Source organism: Haliaeetus albicilla, chromosome Z, assembly GCF_947461875.1.
Source record: "Haliaeetus albicilla chromosome Z, bHalAlb1.1, whole genome shotgun sequence".
Taxonomy (NCBI): Eukaryota; Metazoa; Chordata; class Aves; order Accipitriformes; family Accipitridae; genus Haliaeetus; species Haliaeetus albicilla.
The window spans coordinates 11,532,234-11,549,074 of NC_091516.1; the positions used below are offsets into that span (position 1 = coordinate 11,532,234).

General features: G+C 37.9%; 1 protein-coding gene across 11 annotated transcripts in view; it reads left to right on the forward strand.

Annotated features, from left to right (window-relative positions):
- MAST4 (microtubule associated serine/threonine kinase family member 4) overlaps window positions 1-16,841 on the forward strand; it is a 307,197-nt gene that overhangs the window by 239,146 nt on the left and 51,210 nt on the right. For 8 of the 11 annotated variants that reach the window (XM_069776435.1, XM_069776437.1, XM_069776442.1 and 5 more), the window contains 6 exons: window positions 271-340; window positions 3,516-3,536; window positions 4,287-4,365; window positions 9,939-10,096; window positions 12,107-12,182; window positions 13,563-13,772. In XM_069776435.1, the coding sequence (XP_069632536.1) occupies window positions 271-340; window positions 3,516-3,536; window positions 4,287-4,365; window positions 9,939-10,096; window positions 12,107-12,182; window positions 13,563-13,772 (614 nt within the window). The remainder of the gene's footprint in view (window positions 1-270; window positions 341-3,515; window positions 3,537-4,286; window positions 4,366-9,938; window positions 10,097-12,106; window positions 12,183-13,562; window positions 13,773-16,841) is intronic. The other 3 variants (XM_069776436.1, XM_069776438.1, XM_069776441.1) reach the window with 1 other exon arrangement.

Genomic DNA, 16,841 nt, shown 5'->3' on the forward strand with positions numbered 1-16,841 from the left:
AATTTGAGAATTCTCAAATTAAAGGGCTAAATAGAGGATTTTCTATGAGTTATAAAATCCAATAACTAAAAATCAAATATAAATGAAATATATGACTTGAAATAACATTCTATTTCAGAGCCTATTTTCTCAGAGCCTGTGAGAGAAGAAGTTCTGAAATTTGTTTCTAACCTGCCTGGAAATGTTTGGATTAGTATATCTGAATGTTTTTCAGTGTGTTCTTTTTTTCTGTTCCCCTAATAATTTTTTTTTGTGTATCCCTCCCAACAGGAAGCAGTCCTCAAGATAGCCCTAGGAATTTCTCTCCCAGTGCCTCAGCCCACTTTTCTTTTGCACGAAGGTAAGAGGAAGTTTGTAGTATGTAGCATGCATTTTGCAGAGAGGAAATGTTGGCCCCACATATTAAGTGACTGCAAACACATTTGTGAAGTCCATCACTTAAAAGTGAGATAACACTTGTCATTCTGTAAACTCTCCTAAACCTCAGTTGCAATGAATTTCTACTGGATGACTGATAAAATGCAATCATACCTTTTTGAATTAAAAAAAAAAAAAAAAAGACTTAATTGTAATGGATCCAATTCAGACACTATCTCCTCATCCATTGAGATACGGGGAAATTTTAAGCTACATCTAGGTTTTTCCTTATTCTTTTTCTTAACAATGTAAGAAGTGCATTGCTTATAAGAGCACTAGTATAGAGGTTCTGAGTTCAGGGCCTGATTTTACTGGCAGCAGCAATACAGTCACCATACCTTTAATACCTGACCTTGACCTGTTTCACTGTCTGTACCACTGAGACAGTCAGCTCTGTCTAGGAGTGTTGTGAGGATTAATTAATGCAAGTAGAATTTTTTGAGATCTAAGGTGAATTTGAAGTGATCGATGAAGTAAATTATTATTAAATGAACCGTAACCAAAGTTGATAGCATGTCATGGGAGACTGCCTGTTCACACTGCCGGTGTGGTTACCTATCAGTTAACACCTTGTCAGCCTACCTCAAATAACATGTTTATTAACGCTGAGCCTGGGAGGGTAGGCAGTGTTTATATGTTGACCCAAGAGTATGTACATAAAAAATGAAATTGAAATTCTGTGACTTGCTTTGCCATTAAGTAGTGCCAGGCATGTAACTGTTGCATTTGCGATGAGACAGCACTTGCCGCTATAGTTTTACTTCCTTTATTTTGGGAGTTCAGTAAAGTAGCACACACAAGCTCTCAAAAGTAAGTGCAAGGAAATGGCTTAATGCTTTTTAAAAGCTGTGAAGGGGAGAAAACTTTACTTGTGTATTCCTTTTATCTGAATCTAATTAATCTGTGACAGCAGATCTTGTCAATCTTTCTAGTAGCATATGATGTCACTTTTTCAATCAACACCTTAAAGTTAAGTATTTCTTTTGAAGCTACTTCCCCTTGATAGTATCTTTAAAAAAAGGAAAGCTATCTCTTCATGGATTACAGTTGTTTATGAGCATATTTTTAGAAAGATTCATTAAATCCAGAAATATCTTATAATGGAAAAAGCAGATGTGAAAGACCGAGTGTTACTTAGAAATACAGGGCAGGAAGTAGTTTTCCTTTCCTTTCCCACCCATAATCAACAGAAAGTTAAAATCATTATGGTTCTGCAAACCTTAAATTCAGGGGGAAAAAAGTAAATTTGTTTACCAACAGTTTCATTTGGATTTTGACCATTTTTAGAGCCCTGTAATGGGCTCCAAATAAATTCTTTCATTAAAGGAACACAAGAAGCTTCTGTGACTTCAGAATATTTCACCACTTCAGTGGGATTCAAGAAACTTCTTTAGAGCAATTTTCTATGGAAACTGATTTTGTTCTATATTTATAGTGAAAATGCTTGATGATACTTAAGCTTAAAACAGCATTAATGTGAAACTTTTGTATTACTTTGGTATGTGTGTTGTGGTTGTTTTCATATAACCTGTGATAGGATGCATTTCCTATGTAAAATGATCGGTGGTTAATGAGAGTTGTTCTCAGACTTCAGGACTATGCTTCTTCTGTTATGTTTTGTAAATTTAATGATGACACAAAGGAAGGGAAGGACAGCTTGTGTTTCTGAGTGTGGCAGAGCAGGTTGAAGGACTAGAGGCGAGGTGGTATAGTTGTACGGATATTCCTTTTTCATCCACAGCTCCCCAGGCAGTGAGGACACTAAAAAGCTGGGGAAGCGTGAGGAAGGAAGGGAAAGGCAAAGGAAATGGTTTGGAAGCCTCCTGTGGGGAAGGAGGGCTTCCCAGCATAGCAGTTTCTCATCAGTCGCTGGCTACTCCATGCAGTGGTGCAGCAAAGGGAGCTCCAGCAGGAAGGTGGCCCTCTGCCGTGCTGCCAGCCAGTGCGCGGGGCTGGAGACAGCCTTCCCTAGGGCCCTCGGCAGCAAGCAGGAGTGTCGCCTTCCTCTGCCCACGTCTGGTGGGGTGGTCAATGCCTGGGAATAACACTTGCCTTTGGTAGTCACTCTGGTAGGCCTCTTCTGCTGGGAGATGCAAATCCAGCATCTACAAGCCCACGGGTAGGTGACAGATCCTGCTTTCCATTGCTGCTGGGAAGTGGGTAGAGCCACGCTGTAGGGCAGGGACAAGCGGTGTATGAGAGTCCAGAGGAGAATGCTGTAGGGACTTGGTACCCTTTTTTCCCTTCCCGTATGGATGCCTCCTATTCTCCCACCTTTGCTTCCCAGGTAACTGTCTGTGATAGCCCATCCCCACCCTTGATGGCCTTTCTGTGTGAGAATTGCTGCATGATGCAGGAACCCTGTTCAATATGAGTTACTCAGTAAGGAAGCACTTTCTGTCTCACAGCTGCAGAATATATGGGTCTTACCCATGTTTAAATACCTTCCAAGTTCTTGTTCTTTCAACTGTGAACATATTTAGCTTGCTTGTCTGAGCCAAAATGAAGAGTAAACTCCTTTAGGAATTGTTCATTCATCTGGAGGTAGCTCATGCATACCTGGGGAAATGGGAGAAGGAAGGAGAATTAATGAATTAAAAACAAAATTATGGAGGAGGAGGAGGAGGGAGTTTTTTCCAGAGTTCAGTCTTTGATACAGTCAGCAGTCCCTCTAGCACATGTTCTCTTAATGTATTAACACTAATTATGTACTGTAGTTTCTTTTCCCACACTATTTGTATTCAAAGTCCCAGAGACTTGGGTTGTAGCTCGTGGATGGGTAAATAGGAGTAGGAAATAAAGCATTAGAATGGAGAGAAGCAAAGGTTGTTTTAGACAGTTAGCTCGAAGGGTGGGGAAGCTGCATCAAGAGGTTTAAGGTTCCTGATTTGCCATGACTTCAGTTCTCTTCTGTGGAATTACACTTTTTGTGTAAAAAAGACTTCAAGATGATCTTTGTACTGGCTGTAAAACAGAGCTTCAATTCTCCTTTCTCCTTTCCCCCACTATCATACTGTTTATTAATAAAAACTTGTCCTATTTTGTTATTTATGTATTGTTTTGCTTTTTTTAACATATTTGATACAATTGTACTCCAGTCATGGGCACCGAAATGACAGGTAAATGTTACCTCCTCAAAAATCCAAACACTGCTCCCATTGTTGTTTTTTGATTTGTCACTTGGAATGTTCAAGTTCCATGGTGTGTGTGTGTGTAGCTCATCTCAAGTAGTAAAGAACAAAAATTAGTTTGGTTATGGTTTTGTAGATTTTTTTATTATTATTATTCTGAGTGAGCATGATTTTTGTTGCAAAATTGTTTTTCCTGATTTACATATCTAACATTTAAGAGGTTTGTTTTTCCTAATCATTCTTTGCAGTTATTTGACATTAGCCTGCTAGTTTGCTGGTATCCTGTACTGAAGTCACTTAGGAAAGCACTACCCTTGTATTTCAAGCAGACTGTGCTGGTTGTTCTGTGGTTCAGAGCATTGTGGTTTGCATTTGTTCACAAGTTTTTAATTTGCTTTTCATTAATTTTCATCCAATGGACCTGAAAGTTGTGAAGACTAACTGGTCCATTTCTACGTCTGTTAGTGAGACACCAGTTCTGTGGACTGTTCATTCACTTCCTGGTTGTTTCATCTCACAGATTTTTAACTAGAAAAAACACTTAAAAATAAACCTGTAAGCCTAAGTCATCCTTGCTGAATGCTTGTTTATTGTGGTCCCCTGTGAAAGTTGACTCTTTATTAAAACCCCTGTTTGTATTATGGTTTTGGAATGCAGTTTTACACAGTCATACTTTCACAGATGTTTCTGTATTGGGATACTGCGATGTTCATTTGACTAACCTTGGTTTCACAACAGGACTGATGGTCGCCGCTGGTCTTTGGCTTCTCTCCCTTCCTCTGGCTATGGTACAAATACACCCAGCTCAACTGTTTCTGTAAGTATCCATTTTGCTGTGCTGATAGATTTCTATTACATGCCATAACCTCTCACTGTAGCTTGCTTCTCTTAGGAGAAGGCAATGTAGGTTTTGTTACTGTTGATAGACTTTGAATTAACATGTGTTATGAAACTGCTTTACTTCACTGAAATAGAAGAAAACTTTAGGCAAAGTGTGCTTTGCTTAGAGATATTTTCTGGCAGTGCATAGTGTTTAACTGTGCCCTTTTGATCTGTGGGGGCAGTAGGAGGGGAGACATACTGCCTTATTTTAACTATGGTAGTTAGGTAGCAAGTCTTAAGTGAGGGTGCCTTGATAATGAAAAGAAAGAGAAACCAGTCTGACATGATTCATCTATCCTAGGTTAGACTGCTATCTTAAGATGGGATGAATCATGCATTTGCCTGTCTTTTTTCCTTGACAATAGTGAGATGTTAGTGCATGGTAATAGGTTAGATATTTAGCATTTTAGATGGCTATAATTAAAATAGAAGAATTATTTGGGATACATAATAGGATAAATATAAGTCTAATTTGTTAATTTTTGCCTGTTAGAGCAATCCTTTTGATGTGATCTTGTGTCAGCCCCCTGCCATGATGTACCACCTGACTTGTGGTGTGTACCATGGCAGTGCATGAGATCCTGCCCACCAAAGCTGCTCTATCACTCCCCCCTCCTCAGCTGGACAGGGCAGAGAAAATATAACAAAGGGCTCATGGGTCGAGATAAGGACAGGAAAGATCACTCACCAACTACCGTCACGGGCAAAACAGACTCAACTTGGGGAAAATTAACTCAGTTTATTATCCATCAACCAGAGTAGGGTAATGAGAAATAAAACCAAATCTCAGAACACCTTTCCTTCACCCCTGCCTTCTTCCCGGGCACAACTTCACTCCCAGATTCTCTACCTATGCCCCCCAGCGGCACAGGGGGACAGGGAATGGGGTTTATGGTCTTCGGCTGCTTCATCCTCCTCAGGGGCAGGACTTATCACACTCTTCCTCTGCTCCAGCATGGGGTCCCTCCCACAGGAGACAGTCTTCCATGAACTTCTCCAACGTGAGTCCTTCCCACAGGCTGCAGTTCTTCACGAACTGCTCCAGCATGGGTCCCTTCCACAGCGTGCAGTCCTTCAGGCACACACTGCTCCAGCGTGGATCCCCCGCGGGGTCACATTCCTTCCAGAAGACCTGCTCTGTGGGCTCTCTCCACAGATCCACAGGTCCTGCCAGGAGCCTACTCCAGCGCAGGGTTCCCACGGGGTCACAGCCTCCTTTGGAAGCCCACCTGCTCCAGCATGGGGTCCTCCACAGGCTGCAGGTGGATATTTGCTCCACCATGGACTACTATGGTCTTCCCTACGGACTGCAGGGGAATCTCTGCTCCGGCGCCTGGAGCATCTCCTCCCCCTCCTTCTTCACTGACCTTGGTGTCCGCAGGGTTGTTTCTCTTACGTGTTCTCACTCCTCTCTCCAGCTGCTGTTTCTGTCTGTCCCAGCAACCTTTTTTTCCTTCTTAAAAATGTTATCACAGAGGCGTTACCACTATCGCTGATGGGCTCAGCCTTGGCCAGCAGTGGGTCCGTCTTCGAGCCGGCTGGCATTGGCTCTGTCAGACACAGGGAAGCTTCCAGCAGCTTCTCACAGAAAGCCACCCCTGTAACCCTCTCCCCCCCCGCTACCAAAACCTTGCCACACAAAGCCAATACAGCTAGGCAGTGGGAGAAGTATGAATCTGTACTTTTGCAAATCTTGCACACCTCTACACTGGAGAGGAAGTACTGCATCATGTTACAGTCTGGAACTAAGCTGTATGTTGTGATAGTCACACCTGAGAGACTGGCAAGATAGAGCTGTGGAGGAAGCCTGCTTTGGAAATAGCAAATAGTTGGCATTTTGAAAGTTACATTACATCTTCTGCAGTAAAGGGCTTGGTCCTTGTAGATCCAGCTATGAGTTTTCAAAAATGGTTTTGTATCTTTAGCCTTGTTTTTTACCTTTAGGGTTGTATCATTAACAAATGTACTGTTTTATGAATGATACATATTATTGGTCACCTGATATCTGATTTCTTTTTAAAAATGTTTCTTTTCCAATTTAAGTAAGATTTCTCTTCCCCTGAGTGTGAAATATTTGAGTTCTGCAGCCTATACACTGATGAAACATCATCATTTTATGTTATGATCAACTCTTATTTTCGCCCACAAAGGCTTCTGGAAAGTCAAATACATACTTGCTGACTTCAAACCAGGTTGAGGGATTTCATGTATCTTAAGAACTGTTTCTCAGCAGCACTGATTTTTCACCTCTGCTTTCCTTTCTGTGTAGATCTTACTTTTGCCAAGCAAATTGCTTGGTTTCTTGTTAATCCCCTAACCACTTTTCATAGTGCATGTTTGTACTCCTCTCATTGGAACTAGATCAGATACACTGTACTCTTCACTTAACCTCCTTTATGTCAATATATTTTATGTCAGATAATAAGTAATTGCGATAGCAACCCCACCATAGTTATAAGAAACAGGCTTGTGCTAGAACGGAAATGAAAAGCTGTGTCGGAAACATATCAAAACACAGTTTTAATTTTCAGTCCGTATTCATAGGCTTTTTCTTTGACATCTTCAATTTTAAAATGGTAATTCTAGTCATATACTTCTTTCCCACTTAAGTTTACTAACTACTGCATGCATCCTGGAATGTGGAGCAGTTTTACATAATTTTTACATTTCTTATGAAAAAAATATAGCACTGTCATTTATGGATTTGGGTATCTTAACTTCCGTAATAGCCTGTTGTTGAATTCTCCATTAATATTTCCTGACTAGATCACATCATATAAATATTAAAATAGATGTCTTCCCTAGCATTGAACAAACAATTTCTGACTTGTGGAAAGAAACCTTTTTTCCTAATAAATAAGTTTGAATTTTGTTGAAGAAACCAGCAGTAGAGAATTCATGCCATATATTTCTTATGGTTAGGGGTTTTTTTTCTTTCCCCAAGAATCTTCTACTGCTGATGAGCCCTGCAAAAGTAGTGGGATAACCTCTGCATTTTAAATTTAGTCACTATTTCTCTGTTTCTTAGTAGAGATGCTTTTCAGTTTGTTGTTTTTTTTTTTTTTTACCCACTGGATGACACACGTGAATCAGAAAATGAAAGCTGGAAGTGTGTCCACCTAATAGGTTTAATGTACTTTTTCAGAATCTGAAACAGCTAGCACTGTACAACCTCCTCCTTGACATTCTTAAAAATTCTTAGAGGCAATAAGAGACCACTTCACACACAGTAGCCTACATACAGAATGCTCCCTTTTCAGTGTTGGATAAATAAGAGTCACATTAATCCAGAGATTTATTAGCTGGAGAGCAGAAACAGTTTTTACACATCACAGTAGAGCACAACTTTGATCTTTACAGGCAACTGAAAGTCAAAGCAGGGGCAGAAGGGTCTGTAGTAATCACAGTTAAGCTCAGGTGAGTGTAGCTAACCATTTCTTTTTAGCCTGTTTTTTCTTTTTTTTGATATTGGAAGTGAAGAGATTGATGGAATTACCAATTTCATGGAAGCTCATGGGCTTAGAAGTGGTGCAAGTACCACATATACTAGTTCTCACAACAAAGTTGAAATAAATGAAAATATCTCCTGCTAAGATTATTCAATTGAAAAGAAACTCTTTGTGTGTCGTATTCCAGCAAAGTTGGATCAGATCTTGCCAGCTATGAGATACAGTTGAGATGATGTGTGTCTTCTAGGAGAGAAAGCCTATAAAAATGATAAAGTGAGAGAATACTCGGTTGCGGGTTTTTGGCAGTAAGTTATATTCTTGGAAGCTTATTTGGATGGGGAAATACAGTAAGGAGATGAGGAAGTAGACTTTGGGGTTACATTAGCTGGTATTGGCTACAAATTTACCTTTCTGTGTTGGAAGAACAATTTGCATTGCCGTGGTGCACTGTGGTTGTGCATGTTAAAAATGTGTTAAATCTTACATGATTTTTGGAGCAGCTATTCTAGAATGCCAGGAGAGCTGATTTTTTAAATAGTTTTGCTATGAGAATTTGGATTTGTACAGAGATCAGAATTCAGGCCTCCAAGAAAATGCACTCTGTGCCTGCGATGGACCTGATACAACTGAGAGTTGTTAGCGAAAGCAAGATGCTCACTTTAATCCTGTTACATCTAGAATCTGTGGCACCTTATATGAGGAAAAGTGTCATATGGGTTATTGTCCTCCTGATCTTCCCAGAATTCCGTGAAGCTGAAGAGGTAGAGATTGATTTTATAGGAATAGCCATCTGTGATGGTCTATATTGTTAAATTGCACTGTGCTAGAGTATCTTATCTTATGGAGTGTGGCTGTAGGAAGTATGCCATGAGGTTATCTGCGACTAGCTGCCATAGTGTCAGATAAGAAAGAACTTATCTATGCTGTGTGCTGAATTATGCCTGGTAATGTGCTATGGCTGAATTCTATAAATGAGTTACTGTGATTTGACAAGTTACTACCTATCACATGAACTGTGGTAAATTCTTGGTGTGCATGCTTCTTAGCCTGCAGCAAAGCAAGGTAATGCAGTCTTGCTAACTTTAACTTGTTCTGATGTGATACAGCCTTCCTACTTAGACCAGTCTTGTGCGAGTTAAACTTTCCCAGCAGTGGGTTTTCTTCTTTTTTGCGTTTAAGAGATGACTTCATGACATCTAGTGTGATAAGTAGTATTTTCTTGAGTTCCTAGGAATTAGCATATATTCAGCCTTTACCACACAAGTCTTTATAACGACATCAAATCCAGGCTCAGGGAAGTAGTTTCAAAGTTCTACTTCCAAACATTTAGCGTGGCTTAAGTAGCCTGCTGCGCTGCCTAAAAGACAGTAAAATATGATATTTTGCAAGGCTAGTTGTTGTGGTAGCACATCCAATTTCATACCTGTCTGTATCTTCCATTTTTCAAACAAACCACTTAGTATAATGTAATCCCTTTCACTTTTGTCAGGCGTAGAACCTTTCTTGATAAATGTATTAAGTTCTTTCACTTCATTTTGAGTGTACAGGGTTTTATAAGAAAACAGCGTATGAATTTTTTTCAGCAAGAATTTAGATTATATTTAATTTTATTTTAAAAAGCATCAATAATGTCTTAGATATGGATAATGAAGTACCTTCATTATGTAAATTTACAGTTTGTGTTGTGGCAATAAGTTGTACTCTACAGTTATGCTATCCTACTCAATTAATTTTCAGCAGACCCTGTTTTAAGTATTCTTACGTATTGATGTGTGTTACTGAACTTAGATCTCATCTCTGCCTTAGAGGAAATTTGAACTTTTGAAATGCAACAGCTCCTTCTTCTGGGACTGAAGTAGTTTGTTTGGTTTTTTTATATTTACTCCATATTTAGCTCATTAAGTAAGACTAATTATTTTCATCTTTAAATTGGTAGTCAGGCATGGGAAACAGTAACTATAATTTTTAAATTAAATGGCTTTATTCATGAGCACTGAATATGGTCTTGAAAATGTTTTTTCACTCTGGTAGAAGCTTGTGTTCTGTTCTGCTCTTGTAGTCATCCTGCTCATCCCAAGAGAAGCTACACCAGTTACCATACCAACCAACACCTGATGAACTACATTTTTTGTCTAAACATTTCTGTACCACTGAGAGCATTGCCAGTGATAACAGGTGCAGGACCACTGCAATGCGCCCTCGGTCCCGAAGTCTCAGGTGAGTTTGTCTCTCTGGAAATAGGAGTTGGATCTAAATTCACATACTGTGGAGTGTCATGGTTTTGTACATTGGGGGCATTTACTATTTGTGAAATTGCTGAAGTATAATACAAGAAGTATGCATCTGAGGCTGAATTAAAGAGTCCTTTTCAATTCTTGCTCCTGGTTTTGATCATGGCTTACTTGAGTGGTTTAACATTGTAAGCTAGGCCTTAATGAAGGGAAATAGCCTGCATGAACTGTCTTGATGAGCTACTCATTATTGATCTGACTGTAGCACTGGTTCTCTTCCAGAGTTCAAACTGTTCACAGAATAAAGTCTTTATTTGCAAAAATAATTCAAAATGTATTTATATCCTAGCTGGAAAGAAACGTGAAAGAACAAATGGGCGGGTGGGTGGGGGGTTATGCACTTGTTTATCTTCTTTAACCAAGGTGAACTTCAGTTTCTTGTTTCCCAAAGTCTAGGCCTCTGCATTTCATTTGCAGTGGCTGTTTATGTAAGATGTGTTTTATCCAAGATTGGTTCTAAACTGTCCGAATAGTTTAGGTTTGGAAAATGCAGATGAATTTTATGGGTAAGTTTTCAAGAACTAGAAGGAAAAAAAAAAAAAAGTATTATATCTCTACTTGTTGTATCGATCCTTTCAAAAGTTTAAAAATGGTTTCACAGGTACACAAATCTTAAGGAATGAGTTTTTTAGTGCAATATATTTTAACTCTGCTTTTTTAGTATTTTATTTTAAAATCTGTGTAGTCTATTGTGACAAATGTAGTTATTACCTACATGAAAGTGCACAACAATTACTAGAAAAAAAAATTCCTCATTAGAAGATTACAGATTGAAACTGTATTGTATTTATTGCCACATATTTAATTTTTTTCAGTTTCTGTTATGCTTTTAGCATTTAAAAACTTAAAATCTTCCATTTGAATTCACAGAATGTATAGAAATGCTTCAGAGAAAAAACGAGAGCCAAGCATTTTCAGAGAGGGGATTATGCTGCAGAAGTGTTATGATGAAATTATTTACCTACCCTGTCCTCAGTGGATTTGCCAGTGCATGTCCCTAAAGAGATTGTCCATATCAGTTAAAAGGACCCACCATTGTGATATCTTGGGTCAAATTTTAGTGTTCATTTTTGCCCTTTTAGAAAGCCAAAAGCCAGTTCTTCTGCTCATGCAAGAAACCCCTATGTACATGTTATGATAAAGTCACTCCTAGAGGATAGCATGCCCTTTGTGGGGTCTTTTTCCTACTCCACATCTTTTAGACCAGACTGAATGGGCCAGCGTCACCCACCCAGGAAAACCAGATGGAGATTTTTCAAGGAATTTGTAACAGACAATGAGGCTCATAATAGCAAAAAGCAGTTTTGTATGTTAGCCAAGGTCATAGGTACCATTTATGGATTGTTTTCCTGCGAGTCGTGTGCTTTTTTTACAGGCACAGTGCCCCAGCATTGATGGAACCCATGCATATGTAGGATGTTGCTGCCTTTACCTGCTGGTCAGATTGAAAACAGATTGTTTTGATATTTTTTAATGATCTGTTTAAAAAAAAGAAAAAAAAAAGGGGGAAAAAAAAAGACTCATTCTTCTCAAGTTTTCACTTGCAGGTAGCAGAGTTCTTTGTCAGGTCTTGCTATTTTGATTGTACGTAGCCTTCAAAGGGTCAGGTATAGCCATAATTAACAGTTAAATATATCTCTGTTGGCCTTCTGAGAAAAAGGTGATGTTCACAAGTGTTGCAGAACTGCCTGTATCCTGAAGTGTAGTTACAAACTAAGCAAATAATATAGTTCATTAGGTGTCAAGCACATGGAATAATCTTTAGGGCCTGGTCAGAAATAGCAGAAAGGAACCAAGTGTGCCACTGATGAGAGAATGTACCTTTTCAGTGAAGCCTGTGTTGGCTTTTTTTTGCAAATAAACTGTACAAAAATATAATGACTAATTGTAGTTCATGCTGAGACAAGTTTAAAGGGATAATTTGCTTTGCTTGCAGCCCTGGACGTTCTCCTGCCTGCTGTGACAATGAAATAATTATGATGAACCATGTCTACAAAGAAAGGTTCCCAAAGGTAATGAATTATATTTAAGATACCCGGTATCTAAATTGATAGGCTACATAGGTTTTAAGTAAGTGGTGGTTTTGTTATGGGAACTAATGATCCAACACTGTAATGGCTTTCATAAAGCATCACCAAGCTCTTATTACAAAGATAAAATCACAATAAAGAAAATCCCTGCCGAGAACTGGACATTCATTTGGCAGAGCTGCTGAACTGGTTTTGAAATTAATCATGCTGGTAATATATTCTGCTGATTGGAAATTGATGGTACATTCAATTTCAATAGGTAGTGTGTTCTTGGGGCAAATGTATACTGAATTAGTAAACCAAAACTAGTTTTTGTTGCTAAGTCTTGTGCAGCATCTGCTCATAATACCTGCAAATTCCTTCCTTCAGTGGCATTTACTCCTTTTCCAAAACACTTATTATATACTTATTTTAATTGTGAAGATCATTACATAGTTACGGGGGTTTGAGTATGAGATACTAAATGAGGACAGTTGCTGTCATGTCCAGAGGTCTGAGACACAAATGAGTTCCTAGGTGCAGGTGTGTAGCTTGGAGCATTGTGCTCTTGGTTGCTGCTAGGATTTTGATGAGCCCTGGAAAATAAAGTAAGGTAAAACTGATACTGTTCCAGAAAGTGCCTAAAAATAGAAGAAATTTCTTCATATTGCTTCATAGAAATATTTGCAGAGTGATTAAGCAGCAATCTGAAGTGTGGAACGACCCACTCTGAGTGTTTGAGGTAGGAACTAAGAGGTGTGGAATTACTTTTTAATAAAAATATCTTTAAGGTTTTTTTAAGCATCTGCAGTTTTGTGAGAACCAGACAGTTGGTTCTGTAGAACAGACACATCAAGCAGCCTGCAGACACATCTGGTAGGACTAGTGAGCCTGTGGTGCTTTTAATCAGTCAATATTCATTCGAACTCTGCCCATTGAAATATTTTCGTGTTATCACCCGTATGACAGGAAGGAAGATATTCTGGTCTGTAGTTCTGCAGTTTTAGCATAACAAAGTAGACCCCCGTGAGTTCTCTTTTTTTTTTTTTTTAAATTATTATTTTGACTTGGACATGGGTGTTCCTTTAGTTCTGTTTAGTGATCATCACAAGATTAGTGCACAGTTCATCACCAGTGACAGCCAAAGGGGAGGATCTGCATAGTAGAACAGTAAGGCTATTGCTTTCCTGGACTTGTAATGCAGGGAAGCATTATCTTGTCACTTTGCCTTTCCATTTGCTTGCTTTTTTGCTTCAGTCATTTCATGCATTCCAGCTATGTAACTTAGGCAGTACAGAATTGTTGTGGAATCAGAAATAACCTTTGAGGTTGTTAGTTTCATGTAAAGCTGTTTCAATGTATCATGTATCTATTTGTCTATAGGCCACAGCTCAGATGGAAGAGAGGCTTCAGGACATTATAACAAATCATTCTCCAGAGAATGTCCTTCCCCTGGCAGATGGAGTGCTTAGTTTTACCCACCATCAGATCACAGAACTGGCTCGAGATTGTTTGGATAAATCCCACCAGGGCCTCATCACATCACGATACTTCTTTGAATTACAGCAGAAATTAGACAAATTGCTACAGGAGGTATGAGCCATGAGACTACAGTTATGTTTGCTTGAAAAACTGTTTAAATCTGTTTGCCTAAGAGCTCTTATCTTGAAATAATCATGACTGTTCACTCAAATGACTGTCAAAGTGTTATTCATAGCAGTTTTAGTCTACATTATGACCACTACAAAGACTATAGGACATTCTGGTGTACTAGTCTGGAATAGATGGGTTGTAAAGATTTCAGAAACGACAGCATTTTGTCATGCAGTGCAAGTTATAAATTGCTTACAGAAGTTTGCGCATAAGCCCTGAATGAGGAGGCTTGCTATTCCATTTACTATGGATAAATGAGGAAACATAACACACTTTGCACTTTATCAATCCTACTAATTGCCTACTGTGTTGAGAAAGCAGACAGCAACCCTTAGCTTTCCATTAGCTAGAGGTTATTTAATTATTTAAATATTTATAATATTTTCATAATTAAATTGTTTATTAACAGAAATAATGTCATTTCTAAAAGTGTTGAAACTTTCATGGAATAATCAGCTAAATGAATTAAGAAGAACTTGGAACTTGACAAAATAAATGTGCTATGACATAAGTCACTGCAGTTTATGAGTTCATCATTTTAAAAATGAGTACAGCATGTAATGTACTCATTTGTTTGTGTGGGATTTGATAGCACATTATGAGCCAAAGTTAATGTGATAGACAAGCAGATTTGATATTGACCTGAAATTTTCCAACTGAGATGTTAAGATACTATGCCTGTATTAATTTATGTCCTTTTTTCTGCTTTCTTTTGAATGCAGGAGCAGTTGCTAAAGGTTTTGGTTGGTTGGTTTGGGGTTTTTTTTCCCCATGCTGCTTTTTTGTTAACTTCTGTTCCTTAAATAGGTTTTCTGCAATTACTGTATTCTGAACTTTTTCTCATCATAAAGCAATGCAAAGCTTAAGACATCAGTGATTTATTTCTGCATTATTGAAACCCTGTTTTTTAAACAGGGAAAATATATAGAGCTTGCTTACTAGTCAAAAAAAGTTTGAACTAGTGACCTTCTTGTGAAATACTTGCATTTTTATGATGTCACAGTGCAGGCAGAATTGGCCAGTTGACTGGAGATAATGGACTATGAATTATGTTATGGTAGTGATAATGTCAAAATACAAGAAAACATGTCTAAGCTAAGATTCACTGAACCACTGTTAACATTGTTAATCACTGTGAGCAATGTATCTCTTAAAATTGCTACACAATAAGTAAAGTTTAGAGTACATGTTCACCCATTCACCTAACATCCTCCCTGAAACCCACTAAAAAACCCCACTCTAGCAAGGTATTCTCCAATCTGCATATAAAGCAGTGCATTATTAAAAAAGCACCAAATCAGTCTTTTTGTCATGTTCTATGATGCTAATTCTTTGTCATGTAAAAATTTTCTGTTCTGCAAAAACATAATACCTTAAAATATTCAGACTTAACTTTTGAGTCAAGTGCATAATACCTGTTAATAGCATAATATGACAGTAAGAAAACTTTCTCTTCATACAACTTGATTATGGGCACTCAGTTGTGCTTTGCATTCATGTAATTAATTTGTTGTCATTTCCCAGCTGCGACGTTCAGTAGAAAGCTGCATCTCCTACCGCTACTTGGCATGTTGCGATTACTTTGCATAACTAGGGGTAGACTCCCTTGAGGTTTGAGCAGTTTGGTTCAACCAACATTTTTGTAATTCTAAGGTCAAGGTCAAGTGGACCTGAGTGCTTTCCTGCTTCATCCCTCCTAAACGTAACATATATTGAGTTGGTTGTTCACATACACACCTGAGTGTTCACAAAATTGTACAAAGGTGCTTTAAATTTTGCTGGTGATTAAAATAGGCAGGTGTTTTGCTTGCAAAAGAGTTTTCTTTGGACTTGGTTGATAGTGTACATAACACAAATGCTTGTGTCCAGTTAAGGTTCTTTCGAAACCTGTTGCAGAGCGCTAGATGGTATTCGTACCTTTTTCTATTTTCCTTCTTTAAACTTTACAGATTAATTCTTCTCAGATATTTGGTGTTTCTTAAAATGTCAGTGCTTATATTAAGAGCAATATGTAGCTTTATATTTTCATATGTTTTTTAACTTCCCAAAATATAAGAAATCTATTATTTGAAAAGTACTTATTTGTCCATACTAATAACTTCTTAAATGTTAGTTTCTTAAATCTTGTTGTGGTTTTGAATAAGCAAGAGATTATGAAAAACTTAAGTCTGTGGTTTCTACTATTCAGAACAAAGAAATGCTTTGATATTTGAGTGGAGGGCTTTTAGTATATTTTAATCAGAAGGAGAATTATATAGTTTCTTTGCATTCATTATAATCCTTAAATTATATAATTTGTTATTAGAGGGGAATATTTGGAAGAAATTTGAAATGCAGTTCAGCCCATTGTGCAAATGGTATCAAACCTTCTGGAAGTACTTTTTCCGTATGTTTTCTTTTATAGCATTTTCCGCCCTTTGTTGTAATCTTTTGTAGAACTCAATTTTTCATTGTCTTCCTTTCTACATGTACCTTTATATGAAACCTCTCTGCAAGTATAGTTTTATATATATATATATATATATGTATATGTCATTGTCATTTTAGTATGACACGTGACCATAAGAAATCAGTATTATTTGGCATGGATGTTGCTTATGTTTATTAATATTCTGTAGGTCAGTTTTCATTTAATCCTAAAATTAACAAATTGAGACACAACTGTATGTGTAGAGAGGTGAATGTTGTATTGAGATGTAGTCCCTTTTGCAAAACTGATGGTAATAATACTGTGTAAGTTGAGGAAAAAAAAAGTAGAAAGTAGGTTTATGTTTATTGTAGGCACTTTTATTTTGTTGTTACAGTGTTAGAATTGTATAAATGGGATTACTTCAATTTGAAATTGCAGCGTTGCTCAAATCCTTGTTATTTCTGCTGGCATCTTGAAATTGATGTGCTGTTGGTCTCAAGTAGATGCTTCAAACACTCAAAGGTGTCCCAGATATCAGAGATGCTTTCCTGAGTAGTGCATCGACTGCGGTTTGTTTTATTATCGCTTTATTTTTATCT